The 13,270-nt window shown below is 43.1% G+C and overlaps 1 protein-coding gene across 5 annotated transcripts in view; it reads left to right on the top strand.

Moving 5' to 3' along the window:
* Positions 1-13,270, top strand: part of JAK1 (Janus kinase 1) — a 436,233-nt gene that overhangs the window by 418,593 nt on the left and 4,370 nt on the right. For all 5 annotated transcript variants that reach the window (XM_086953620.1, XM_086953634.1, XM_086953640.1 and 2 more), the window contains exon 23: positions 1,379-1,489. In XM_086953620.1, coding sequence (XP_086809746.1) covers positions 1,379-1,489 — 111 coding nt within the window. The remainder of the gene's footprint in view (positions 1-1,378; positions 1,490-13,270) is intronic.

The raw sequence follows: 13,270 nt of genomic DNA, 5'->3' as shown, positions 1-13,270 counted from the left end.
AGAGGGCATATATCTATTATGCAAATATGTTTGTGTTCTTCTGTTTCTTTTCATAAAAGAAAAGGCTGCAATCAGCTTTATGAATTTACTTGTAGTTCTTGGTTTTGTAAAGCGCAGCTTATTAGAGAGTTCGGTCTCAGGGGACTTTCCGGAGCACATTCCATCCCTTCGATCGGCCCTTTGGTGCAATATATGTATTCGTATTTGAGTCAAAGCCAGAAAGTCACCAGTGGTAATGTTGAGTTTGGCCCAGTCCCACTCGCTCATTCAAACACACTTTACAGGATGCTTATGGCAGAAGGAACAAAACCTGATGCACTGATCACAAACCAGGGAATTCATGGAGGGGTTGGTAGACTTAAGTTAAAGAAGATGATTTGAAAAATGATGAGGAGTGAAAGTGGGGGATAGATCAGTCCTTGAGGTTCGAACGTACATGGCTGCATTCCACAGTCTGTCCCTGAGTAAAGAGGTCCACAGGAGGGGAGTGAGGAGGAACACAGTCACATCCATCACTCATTCTATTCTGTTAAAATCCACAGAGTGCTTTCGCAGTATGTGATCATGGGCTGAGTCTGAGCGAGTTGTTGGCTAAGGGACAAAGAGGGAGATGGAGGAGAGGATGTATTGTCCTTGATGGTGACTGCTCTTGAAAGGCTAACTAGGCTGTGAAGAGAAATGACTGGCGGTCTGTAATTTGGAGAGACATTGTAATGGCGGAAGCAGCGAAGAGTAAACCGCTTGGGGTTCCAGGCTCGGGTGGGCAGCTGCGCAAGTGTGTTCAGGGAGGAAGGCTGAATGGGGAATGATGGCAGTGGACTGAACTCTGCTAATCTCTGTGTAGTGCTGTGGAGAAAACAATCACGATTCAACACCAATAAGCTGACATTTGAACAATTTTGAATATTTTTCTCTTGATGTATGGTCCAGTACCACATAAATCCCCTTGTATCTATCTACACATACGCACACCCTTAATGTATGCTGCTTCTCCACATCTTTTTTACATACTTACCTCTGTTGACTTATTGTTTTGACTTTTTCTTAACGCCCAGAAGCGGAGGTATTTAAATGCCATTTCAATGCCCATTAATTCAATGCATACATGGAACGTGTTCTATACTATTTACCTTTGTGGAACATTTTAAATGGATTGTGCTCAGATAAGGGAGAAGCTAATAATGTGCAAGAACCGCAATTCATCTACTTTCAGTATGTTCAGCAAAGAAAATAATTTTGATGTAATGGGCCAACATAGAAAAAAGGTTGGGTGTGGATCAAAGAATATGAGTGAACTTGTGTTACAAGTGTTTTTGAAGTGGATTACACTAAGGGTTTGTTTTAAAATAATGGTCTGCTTTATTTTTTTATCTAATAGATGTTTTTGAAAATGATTGGCCCTACACAAGGACAAATGACAGTAACAAGGCTTATAAAAGTTCTGGAAGATGGGAAGCGTCTACCACGCCCAGAAAACTGCCCCGAAGAGGTATGCTTGAATTAAGTTGTATATATGAATCTTCTCTTGTGATTGCACACTTACAAGATATTATTTGCTTGATCAGTAGCTACCATGTCTAGTGTGTGCGCACTTCTCCTCATACGCGCTGTGTAAAATAACTACAGTGGTCAGTTGAAATGCAGGAAAAATGTAATCAAGTGTAGATGTTTTTATCATAAAATGCATATTCTTTTGCAACTTAATCTTTATTAAAATACTTTCCAAACCACAACATTACAGTAATATGGAAGGTGAACACCGGGGTCTAGCTTGGTTATGAACATACACTTTAGTGAAAAGTTGTTCTCTAGGTTTAAATCTCAAGATATCATAGGAAACCAAGATATACTAAATCACAGGATATTCTCTACATGGATAGTATCCCAACAAGCAGTGGTTTGCGGAATCCTAAGCCAGTAAGGCTGCTCCAGTCCCCACCCCACTTAAAGTCCTAAACACATTCAGAGACAATTCCTTTGCCCAAGATTTCAAAAACTGGATGGCAGGGTGAATGAAGACAGGTGAACATGAGATGAGTGAACTAAATGAGAAAATATACTTGGAGTAGGTGACGGACCAAAGAGTGTGGTAGAAGGCTCAGTAATAGTAATCCTGGTCTGACTTGGGGAACAAAGGATACATGCAAAGGAAAGAGGGGTGGGTGCAGTGTTAGCCTCTTGTTTTAGCTTCATCACAACATCTGCGTAAGATGGCTAGAACTCTCCCAGAAATATATCCACCATAGGTACTAAACCTCTATGCAAACTTGTTCAAGTGTCCCTGTTGATTGATCAGTGTTAGACTTCTTGGAAGCCCCTCAGCCTGGCGGCAGAGGCAGGTGCCCCCGGTAGATTTACGTCCATAGTGTCCAGGGTTCTGTAAGCATCCACGTTGCTATATTTGGCCTGCCAGGAGCCTCTGGGATCAGGTCCCAGAGAACACCTGAGGCACAGCGTTAACTGTTTCCATCACTGTGCCTCCAGTGCCTGGCTAGACTGCAAACTGAGTCAATTACATTAAGTTTGACAAATTTGCCTGTGATAGTGTTCAGTCAATGAGGAAACAAAAAAAATGGACAGAGTGCAGTAGCACTGCTCTATCCCCTCCAAGCCCGAAGTATCATTCTACTCATTCCCTTTACCCTAGTTCCTTTTCTTAGTTCTGCTCTGTTTCTGCAGGCCTTAGTGTCACCGTTCCATTGTATACACATATCCAGACACAAAAAAAAATCTTGTTTTCATAATTATGTGTATTCGATAATAAAATCTGAGAAGCATAACTATTCATTCCAACAGGCAACACCAGCACATCATTTTTATGTCTGTGTTGACAATTTTAGATGTCTACCATAGCTTTTGTCGCTACTCTTCTGAAAAATATACATAAAATGATGCTCCTAGATCATGCTATTGGCTGTTTGACGTGTCAGCTGCCTTCTAGAGAGTGGTTCCTTTGTGAAGATTGAGGGACTATTTTAATGGCAAAACTACAGTGAATTGTCACACATTCAGGTATTTATGTGACACAAGGATAGATTATCGACACAAAGCAATCCTTTTTTTCTCTCCACTACACCACATGAAAGAAGGTATTTTTAATGTATTTGTTAGGTCACAAGTGCAAGACTTGACTCTGCCATGGGTGCCTCATTGCCTTTTATTTTAGGAGATCATGCCAACCTGAGCAAAAATGGCCACCATATGTACTGCGACATCTAACAAAGGCCACAGGTTCTCGAGCCATTGAAGGGGCATCTTGGTGAGTCAGGCCTTCGGATCTCAAAGGCAGAATCCCTATAGGTATTGGAGCTTCTGAAGTCCAGACTTCATATGCCCACCGCAGGAAGTTTCTTGTGCCATTGGGCTGGTTTCCTTTCACTACCACGGATGCACTGGACAACATGCAAACTAAGCAATCAACCTATAAGGGCATTGTTTTCTGTTGTCATTAATGGGTGGGGCCTCGACCTGACCAAACATATAAGGCTGTGAACGGTGCAGAATGAGTACATGGAAGGAGAATACAGTACATCAGAAAAAAACTAGAAATTCACTAGAAAAAAAAACAGTTAACCGCTTCGCTGCGGCACAAATACCGCCACGGTGCGGTGGAATTTGACGCATGCGTATATCGGATGGCCCCCGGCCGTCCGGTGCACACGCCCACCGTGACGTCGGACGGCTGGGGGCCGTCCGACGCATGGAATATGTTAAAAGTTAGTTATGGTTCAGTAAAGACAAACCTGAACAAGCCTTGGAATTTACTGAATAAAAAGTATTTAACATGCAGTGCACTTCAATGGGCAGATTTACTAAATCACGCAATGCAGCAGCTGAAATTGCTGTGCTGTGTGGGTAAGAGGGCAAGAGCTGGACAACAGCATCTATACTAAGATATGATGCTGCTGCTCTATTTACAACTGCTGGCACACTTCAGGTGCCTTGCAGCATGGTGCAAAGGTGCATGTACTTGATGTCTACCATAGGTTTTTTACTGGAAAGGTGTGCTTCCAGTGCAAAAGAAATATGCTCATACATATGTTAAAACCTCCTCCACTTTGTCTGTGTGCTGCGCTGTGCTTGAAAAGTTTGAAGACAAAATATTTTATCCATAGGTGTTAGCAAGGAAATGCCCATGTATGAAACATCGGACGTTACTGTGATACAAAGTAGCTCAAAGTGCTGCTAATTGCTACTTTGAGTTTCTGTAGGTAACTTTACAGTGCTTCAAAATAAACACCAAAACAATGCTTAACACCAGTTTGTAATCAGTCATGTCACTGACCATGTCATGAGTGATTTAATGTGTGCGGTCATTAGCAGTGCATTACGGAGGCGCAAGTTATAGTTAGCTCAGCTAACTATAACTGCTGAATTTCTCTGGTTTTGCATGAGTGAAATGTCAGTCTAACTATAACATCCCTGTAACCTTTGTTTTTTTTCAGTGAATTTCTAAGGGTTTTTAAATGCTAATTTCCAACTAAAACTTACCTGTAACCCTTGGTTTTTTCAGTGAAATTCTATGTTTTTTTAATTAGCAATGGTGTTTGCAGAACGGTGTGGAAAGGGGTGGGCCTCTGACTAGTTCTCAGGAATTCAGCTGTGTAGGACTTACAGAAAGTACCAGGAGGGCTTCTTGGTCCCCAAGGTCCATTAGCATCCAAGAGCACTTAATTCACCAACCAGTACTGTGCCAGGAGACTGGTTTGAAGAGTGGTGCTGAAAGGGAGTGTGACCTCCAAACACCTCTTAGCAAACTGACTGTGTGGGACTGGCTGGAGGTAACAGGAGTAGTAATTTGCACCCAAAGACCCTCTATAGCCATGTGGATTAAAACTTTGCATCCAGTCTCATGTATAGCAGCCATATACACACAACCAATGCAAAGTCTCTTGTCAGAGCCACCCTAGTACCCGAAATATTGTGAAGTATTTTTCTAAAGTTTTTTTTGACAATCCACATGACGACAGTGCGATCCCCGTGGACACTACGTGAAAACGGAAAACAAAAGCAGACATTCAATGACCACCAACAGATCCAAAAATACTTTGTAAAAAATCCATTCTGAACATTGCACTACACATATTACTATATACATACGTCTTTCAAAGCCTGTTTAAACTCATATAGTTTAAAAACCATCTTTTAGACCTATTTTCCAGTTATCTGGGATGTCGTAGTGAAGTTAACCGTGACGAACGAGCCTTTTCCATAAAGTTGAAAACACATGTTCGAGGCATATGAGCTTGCGATCCTACACTTAGCAATAGATCGCCACCTGGTGTTGGGCTCGGATGATTACAGGTTGTTGTCTTCTTGGAAGAAGTCTTTGTAGTCACGAGATAGGTGTCTCCTCCCTTGGACAATACTGCGCATGGTCATTGACTCCATCCTCAGATTGGTTTTTTCCGCCACTGGGTTCGGATGAAAGTTTTCCGCTCTGGCTAGAAAAGACTTTTTCTGCATTTTCGAAGCGAGAAACTTTAGATAAACTTAATTCGACATCGAATAGGCTTTGACATCACCAGCTACATTCAGGTGTGTCGACGCAGGCCGTTGGGCCTATCTGCGCCGTACGACCTACACCTCATGGACAGAACTCCATTCAAGAGGTGCCCGGTATGTCGAGCAAAGTTCCCTCATAGCGACCATCACGAGGTCTGCAACCTCTGTCTCTCGCCAGAACACGAGTCGACCTGCACAGCCTGTGCCTCCTTTCGATCGAAGAAAACCATTCGGGATCGGAGGGCCCATCGACATGAAATGAGGAGATCAGCTCCAGCACCGGAGGCCATATTTGAGGAGGAGATCGTTGAAGAAGACTTCTCCGAGGACGAAGATCCAATCGAAGATATCTCCGAGGACGAGGCTCCACTCGTCGCCGAGGAAGACTCGCCTGATCTCCAGATCATATCGGGGGCAGAGGACTCGGACGATTCGATTCCATCTCAACAACCTGTGAGTACCACTGCCCCCGCACAACATACACTACCCAATACAAAGGCAGCGGTCGGCACTCCGCCCATGGGGCCCAGTCGAGACTGAAATTTACCCTCCGACGCCCCGCCTTCGGGCTCGGCTCCGAGGAAAAAGACTACGCCTTCCGGTGCCTCGGCACCGAAAAAACATGTGCCAATTCCACCTCCTCCATTGGCACCGAAACATCCTTCGACACCGAAACATCCTTCGACACCGAAGCCAAAATGCCCTTCGGTGCCCAAAGACAAAGACCCTTCGGCACCTGAACCAAAAGACACATCGGTGCCGAAGCCAAGAACCGTAACGGACCCGAAAGCTTCGACTCCGAAACCCTCCAGTTCCAAAAATAAAGAAGGGAAGCCAGATTCCGGCATCGCAGGCCCAACAAAACCTGTCTCCACGCCGAAATCTACGATATCGGTACCAAAGACTCCAAGGCATGATACAGACAAGCCAAGACCACCTTCGGCACCGAAAAAATTGCCACAGGACTCCATCATTCCTCCTAAGGGAAAGAACACTAATCAACCTCTATCGGCACCGAAAAAATCGACGCCAAAGAAGATTATAGAACAAGAAGAACTGTTTAAACCAGATCTTAAACAGAAAAAAAGTCTATATTTATCCAAAAACTGGACATTTGGAAGCAATTCCATATAAAAAAAGACCAGAAGCAATTCCCTATAACAAAAGGCCAGCAGACACACCACTTCCCCTTGTGGTTCCTGCCAAAAAGGACTGTGCAACTTCTCCAATGCACCCTTCCTCTCCTTCACCTTCTTCCTCTCCTAATCCTTACATTGAACCTATGACTTCTCCAGTTCAATCTCCTGTATCATCACACCACACTGACGAAGAGTATGATTTAGGTGGGGGCAATGACGTAACATACCCTTTAGATGAGGATGTCAATATCCCAAGGAGGACGAGGCATATGGTTTTACACCAAACAATGCACCAGACATCCCTGAGCCTCAGTACTACCCAACAAAACCTTCCCCAACAGAAGATAGTATTGGGTTTAATCATCTATTAAACAGAGCTGCCCTTTACCATGGAGTGTCAATACACTCTGATGCCATTGAGGAGGATGTCTTACTAGACACTTTTGAGCAGTCATAAAGGTCTACTCAAATATTATCTATGATCAAAGGAGTTATTAAACATGCTCCGGACATTTTTAAAGATCCAGTAAGATGTAGGGTGCTAAATCCCAGAATAGAAAAAAAGTATAGACCAGCACCAGCTGATCCGGTCTATATTAAGGGACATCTGCCACTAGACTCTTTGGTGGTGTCAAATGCACGTAAAAGAGCAAACTCCCAAACTTCTGGTGACACGCCCCCGCCTGACAAAGAATGCAAAATTATTGATGCGTCGGGAAAAAGGAAACATATGGCGCATAGAAAACACACAAGCCTTACTCTCATGCTACGACAGGGCTCACTACGACCAACTAGAAAAATGAATGGAACATCTCCCAGATCAATACAAAGATCAGGCAGCAGAGCTCTTACAAGAAGGCAAACTAATATCTAATGCCTCAATTAAATGCGTACTAGATGTAGCTGACACAGCATCCAGAGCAGTCAATACTAGTGTGATTCTCAGGCGTCATGCATGGTTACGCATTTCAGGTTTTAAACCAGAGGTACAAACTACCATCCTGAACCAGCCCTTCAATCAAAACCAGTTGTTCGGGCCGGAGGTTGACAACACACTAGAGAAGATGAAAAACGACACGGACACAGCTAAGTGTATGGGTGCATTACAATCCACCCAGAATAAAAGTTATTTTCACCGCTCCTTCTATAGAGGAGGCTCAAAGCAAACAGGCACAGAGACCACATCATCTTTTTAGACAAACACACAAACCTCCTCTAACAAAGGCTACTTTAGAGGAGGATGCAGAGGCAACAACAACAAGGGAAGAGGCAGAGGTAATAACAACAACCGCTCCTCTTCCACTCCCAAACAGTGACTTCCCTCTGCCTCCCCTACAGCATTCCACTCCTGTGGGGGGCAGACTTTCACAGTTCCTACCTGTCTGGAACTCCATCACAACAGACAGGTGGGTAAGACAAATTATCCAACATGGCTACTGCCTAGAACTCACAGGAACCCCCCCCAAAACATACCACCACAGGCCATATAACTCTGCTTCAACAGGAAGTTCTAGCACTTCTACAAAAAGATGCTATTCAAGTAGTTCCTTTAGAGGAACAAGGAACAGGAGTTTAATCCCTGTACTTCCTAATTCCCAAAAAGGACGGGACATTAAGACCAATTCTCGACCTCAGGCCCCTCAACCACTACATACAATCGGATCATTTTCACATGATCACTTTACAACAAGTACTCCCATTACTACAACAGGGAGATTTTCTGTCCACACTAGACCTAAAGGACGCCTACTTTCACATTCCTATACATCCTGCGCACAGGAAGTATCTAAGGTTTGTCATACAAGGACAGCACCACGAGTGTTTACAAAGTGCTTAGCAGTAGTAGCAGCACATCTCAGAAGACAACAAATACATGTTTTCCCTTACCTCGACGACTGGCTCATAAAAGCAAGATCGTTCAACCAGTGTGTACAACACACAAAATTAACAATTCAAACATTGCACGACTTAGGGTTTTACGATAAACTACACCAAGTCGCACCTAGAGCCTTCGCACGCTCATCAATATCTAGGAGCTACCATAGACACATCTGCAGCTCTAGCGTATCCCAGTCAAGCCAGGATTCAAAGTATTCAGAACTTAGTCTCCCTTTTTCAATGCCAGCACTCTCTCCAAGCCAGAGTGTTCATGAAACTAATAGGCATGATGGCGTCTTGCATCTTTATAGTTCCTCACGCAAGATTGCAAATGCGCCCACTACAAGAATGTCTAGCACAACAGTGGAATCAGGCTCAAGGTCAGCTCACAGACCTGGTGCTGGTAGAGAGCCGTACATATCGCTCTCTGCAATGGTGGAACACCAAAAACTTGACAAAGGGACGGCCGTTTCTAGACCCTGTTCCACAGATAGTGCTCACGACAGATGCATCCCTCACAGGATGGGGAGCCCATCTCTTGCATTATACCACACAAGGTCAGTGGAACAATCAACAGGAACAGTTCCACCTCAACCATTTGGAGTTGCTAGCAATTTTCCTAGCACTCAAAACTTTTCAAGTACAAATACAAAACAAAGCTGTCCTAGTCCGGACGGACAATATGATAGCCATGTATTATATTCAAAAACAGGGGGGGACACACTCTCTGCAACTGTCCCAGCTTGCACAAAACATTTGGAGATGGGCCATCCCTCAAAACATACACTTCACAGTAGAACACCTTCCAGGAATTCACAACCAGATAGCAGATCTGTTGAGTCGTCCGTCACAACAGATTTACGGATGGGAGTTGCACCCACAAGTTCTACAACCATTCTTCCAAATGTGGGGGCATCCACAGATAGACATGTTTGCCACCCACAAAAATGCAAAATGCCCAACCTTCGCCGCCAGGTTCCCACACCCACGGTCGGAGGGGAATGCAATATGGATGAACTGGTCAGACAAGACAGTTCGCAAGCTCAAACAACAGTCTCTCAAACTAATACTAGTGGCCCCCACATGGGCACGCCAGCCGTGGTTCATCACGCTACTAGATCTCTCACTGGTTCCACATCAGAAATTACGGCTCACGCCATCCCTGTTAACACAGAACCATGGAGAAATAAGGCACCCAGAACCAAGCCGACTGAATTTGGCGATCTGGCTCCTGAAGTCCTAGAGTTTGGTTACTTAAACTTACCACCAGACTGTATGAACATCATTAAAGAAGCTAGAAAACCCACTACCAGAGCATGTTATGCTGCTAAGTGGAAAATATTTGCAATATACTCTAACAACAATCACATTGATCCACTGGATGTTTCCATCCAAAATATCATTTGCTACCTTCTACACCTACAAAGGTCCAATTTGGCTTATTCTTCCAAAAGCCTGCATCTAGCAGCAATTGCAGCGTATTTACAAAATAGACAACATCTATCTCTCTTTAGAGTACCTGCAATAAAAGCATTTATGGAAGGATTAAAACGAATAATCCCACCTAGGTTACCACCTGCTCCAGTATGGAACCTAAATGTGGTCCTTACAAGACTCATGGGCCCCCCTTTTGAGCCTTTACATAAGTGTGAACTGCAATTTCTACCATGGAAAACTGCCTTCCTTGTTGCCATCACCTCTCTCAGAAGAGTTAGGGAAATACAAGCATTCACAATAGAAGAACCATTTTTTCAAATACATCCTAACAAAGTGGTTCTTAGACCCAATCCTAAATTCCTGCCAAAAGTGATTACTCCTTTTCACCTAAACCAATCAGTAGAGTTACCAGTGTTTTTTCAAAAACCGGACTCTTTCCAGAAAGGGCTTTACACACCTTGGATGTTAGAAGAGCTCTACTATACTACACAGACAGGACTAAATCCTTCAGAAAGGCAAAACAACTATTTGTATTTTTCTCTCCCCCACACAAAGGCAATCCCATCTCTAAAGGAGGAATTGCCAGATGGATTGTAAAGTGTATTCAAATATGCTATCAAAAAGCTAAACGTACACTAACAGTTCCTCCTAGAGCACACTTCACTCCCAAACTAGGAGCCTCTATGGCTTTCTTAGGAAACATACCACTAGAGGACATATGCAAGGCAGCAGCATTGTATACAATACACACCTTCACTAAACACTATTGTGTTGATGTGCAAGCCAAGCAGCAAGCTGCAGTGGGCCAAGCTGTCCTTAAAACACTATTTCAGTATGCTGCAACAAATACAAGCGACCACCGCTAGGGGAAACACTGCTGCACAATCGTTGCTAACTGTAGGATCTGCAGCTCATATGCCTCGAACGGAAAATGCTACTTACCAGTATGCATCTGTTCTTGGCATGTAGAGCTGCAGAGTCCTACACGCCCTCTCCCCTCCCCGGGACTTGTATCCGTTCCAGTACTCATCTTACTTAGATGCACACACATGGAAATCATTTCTCTTTACTTCTACTAACGCCATCATTCCCCATCATGGCAAAAAACAATCTGAGGATGGAGTCGATGACCATGCGCAGTATTGTCCAAGGGAGGAGTCCCCTATCTCGTGACTACAAAGACTTCTTCCAAGAAGACAACAACTTGCAATCATCCGAGCCCGACACCAGGTGGCGATCTATTGCTAAGTGTAGGACTCTGCAGCTCTACATGCCAAGAACAGATGCATACTGGTAAGTAGCATTTTCCATATACACACATATAAGTATTTTACAGACTATGGGTTTATTACTCTATACTACCAACCCATACTTTTCTAGTGTATTTCTTGAACAATCATCTCTAAAACTTATTTTCCGTTTTCGTGGTTAGGCCGGACATTGCGATGACTCTATGACATTGTTCATCGCGATCCCCACCGTTAAGGGGATATAATTATTGTAACCAACATAGTGCATAACTCACTATATAAATAACTCACTGTATAAATAACTCTATTAAAAAATGTATAAAAATGTCATTATCTCTATAACAATGTGTATTAATGATTCACTGATACTTTTTTAAAATATTTCTACCAATATTTGGTATGATGTTGATAGTGGTAATGTCTCCGCAATAATACATTGGGGGGGGGCTATGCTGGCGGTCACAGCATTGTCTCAAATATCAATTCAGGAAACAAATACACAATTTTGGACACATAACTTGTCACTAACACCCCCATTTCTCAACCATGGAGTCAGAGTATGTCCACCCTGACCCCTTATGTAGGCTTTCACACAAAGTTTTAGCCCCGGCAACCGTTACCTATAGATAAAATAGTGGCCACAACTTTCTGTTCAGGTTGCATCCAGCCAATCAGAGCATTCCAGTTGGCACACTCATTCACGATTAATCGCGAAACCACTGCAGACAGATATATCACTATAATTTTCTGATTAAATTTTGCAAAAACTACTGAACCGATTTGCTCTAGTCCCTTCAGCAGTTCGGGGTGTAGATGTGGCTAAAGGTTCCTATGGGAATTAACATTACAAACGCACCCTTATTTCGCTCCCCAAATTTTTGCTCCCCACTGCACAGGTGACGCCAATGTTGTAGGCAAGTCAATAAATGCTTTTCCTATGGAAACATGGTCCTACCTATAACTACCTACTGGCAACCACCAGTAGGTAATCTATATATATATAACCTAGTGGCAGTCTCCACTAGGTAGTTATAGTTAGGTCTGCTTTTCCATTAAAAAGAGAGTATTTTGGGGTGCTGATAACTTTGGCCCCTTTTGATGAATCTTCACAAAACATTTTCAAAAAAAAGTTCACGCCTTCCTGGAAATTTTCAGGGTGATCTGTCAAGCGGTAACCAAAAAAAAAAGGTGGAAACTGAAACGCTAAATCTTCATGCATTTCCCATATACTTTTTTAAGACAGGCTTCAGCAAAAACTGCTCACCGGAATTGTACCAAATTTGGCAGGAAGGTAGATGTTGGTCCGCAGATTGTGCTTTTTGTTATTTGGTTTAAATCCTTTCAGTAGTTTCTGAGAAATTAAGGTTGAAAAATAATAGTATATCGGCACCCGGATCTGCATGTAAGCAGCAGGGCCAGTGTGTGCGTTGGTTGTGGGATATTTGAGTACTCTGGCCAGGTGATTCTGTCAATCTCCAAAATCCCCATATAGTGTAGTTGGGGACCCTGACCTAGAGCAAAGCTGTCACAGGCTTGTTTATATGTCATAAACGTTTTGCTCGAGTAGCCTGGAAACACAGGCTACCCGAGCAAAATCAGGTGTGCGCTCATGTCTCTTATAGGGACCAATATCCATATGAGGAGCTCCCTATGAAACGGTGCATGTCTCAGTACCTTTTCCATGTACTGCTGCCATATATTCACAGTTTGACGTACTATATATGGGAAGTCCTTGCTGCGCCCTTACCCTGCATCAGGGCTACTGGGAGTTTACCACATTCGGTTTCAATTTGGGATCTCTACAGTTCTATCTGTCTTTCTTGACCACCTTCTTATCTGTTTCTCCTTTTTCTGTCTCTTTTTGATCTTAGACTCAATTTATATATAACAAAAAAAAGTTGTGTATAATAGTGGCCTATCCTCAACATGTGAAATATTGCGTTTTGAATGTTATTACTATAGCCACTGATCTAGTCTGCAACTAAATTTTCATCATTTATTACAACAATCTCTAGCCATACATAGATATTACCATTGGGTTGCTTTTGATTTACAATCATT

This window comes from Lissotriton vulgaris, chromosome 1_1 (genome assembly GCF_964263255.1).
Source record: "Lissotriton vulgaris chromosome 1_1, aLisVul1.2, whole genome shotgun sequence".
Taxonomy (NCBI): Eukaryota; Metazoa; Chordata; class Amphibia; order Caudata; family Salamandridae; genus Lissotriton; species Lissotriton vulgaris.
This window is presented reverse-complemented; position numbering and strand designations above follow the sequence as displayed.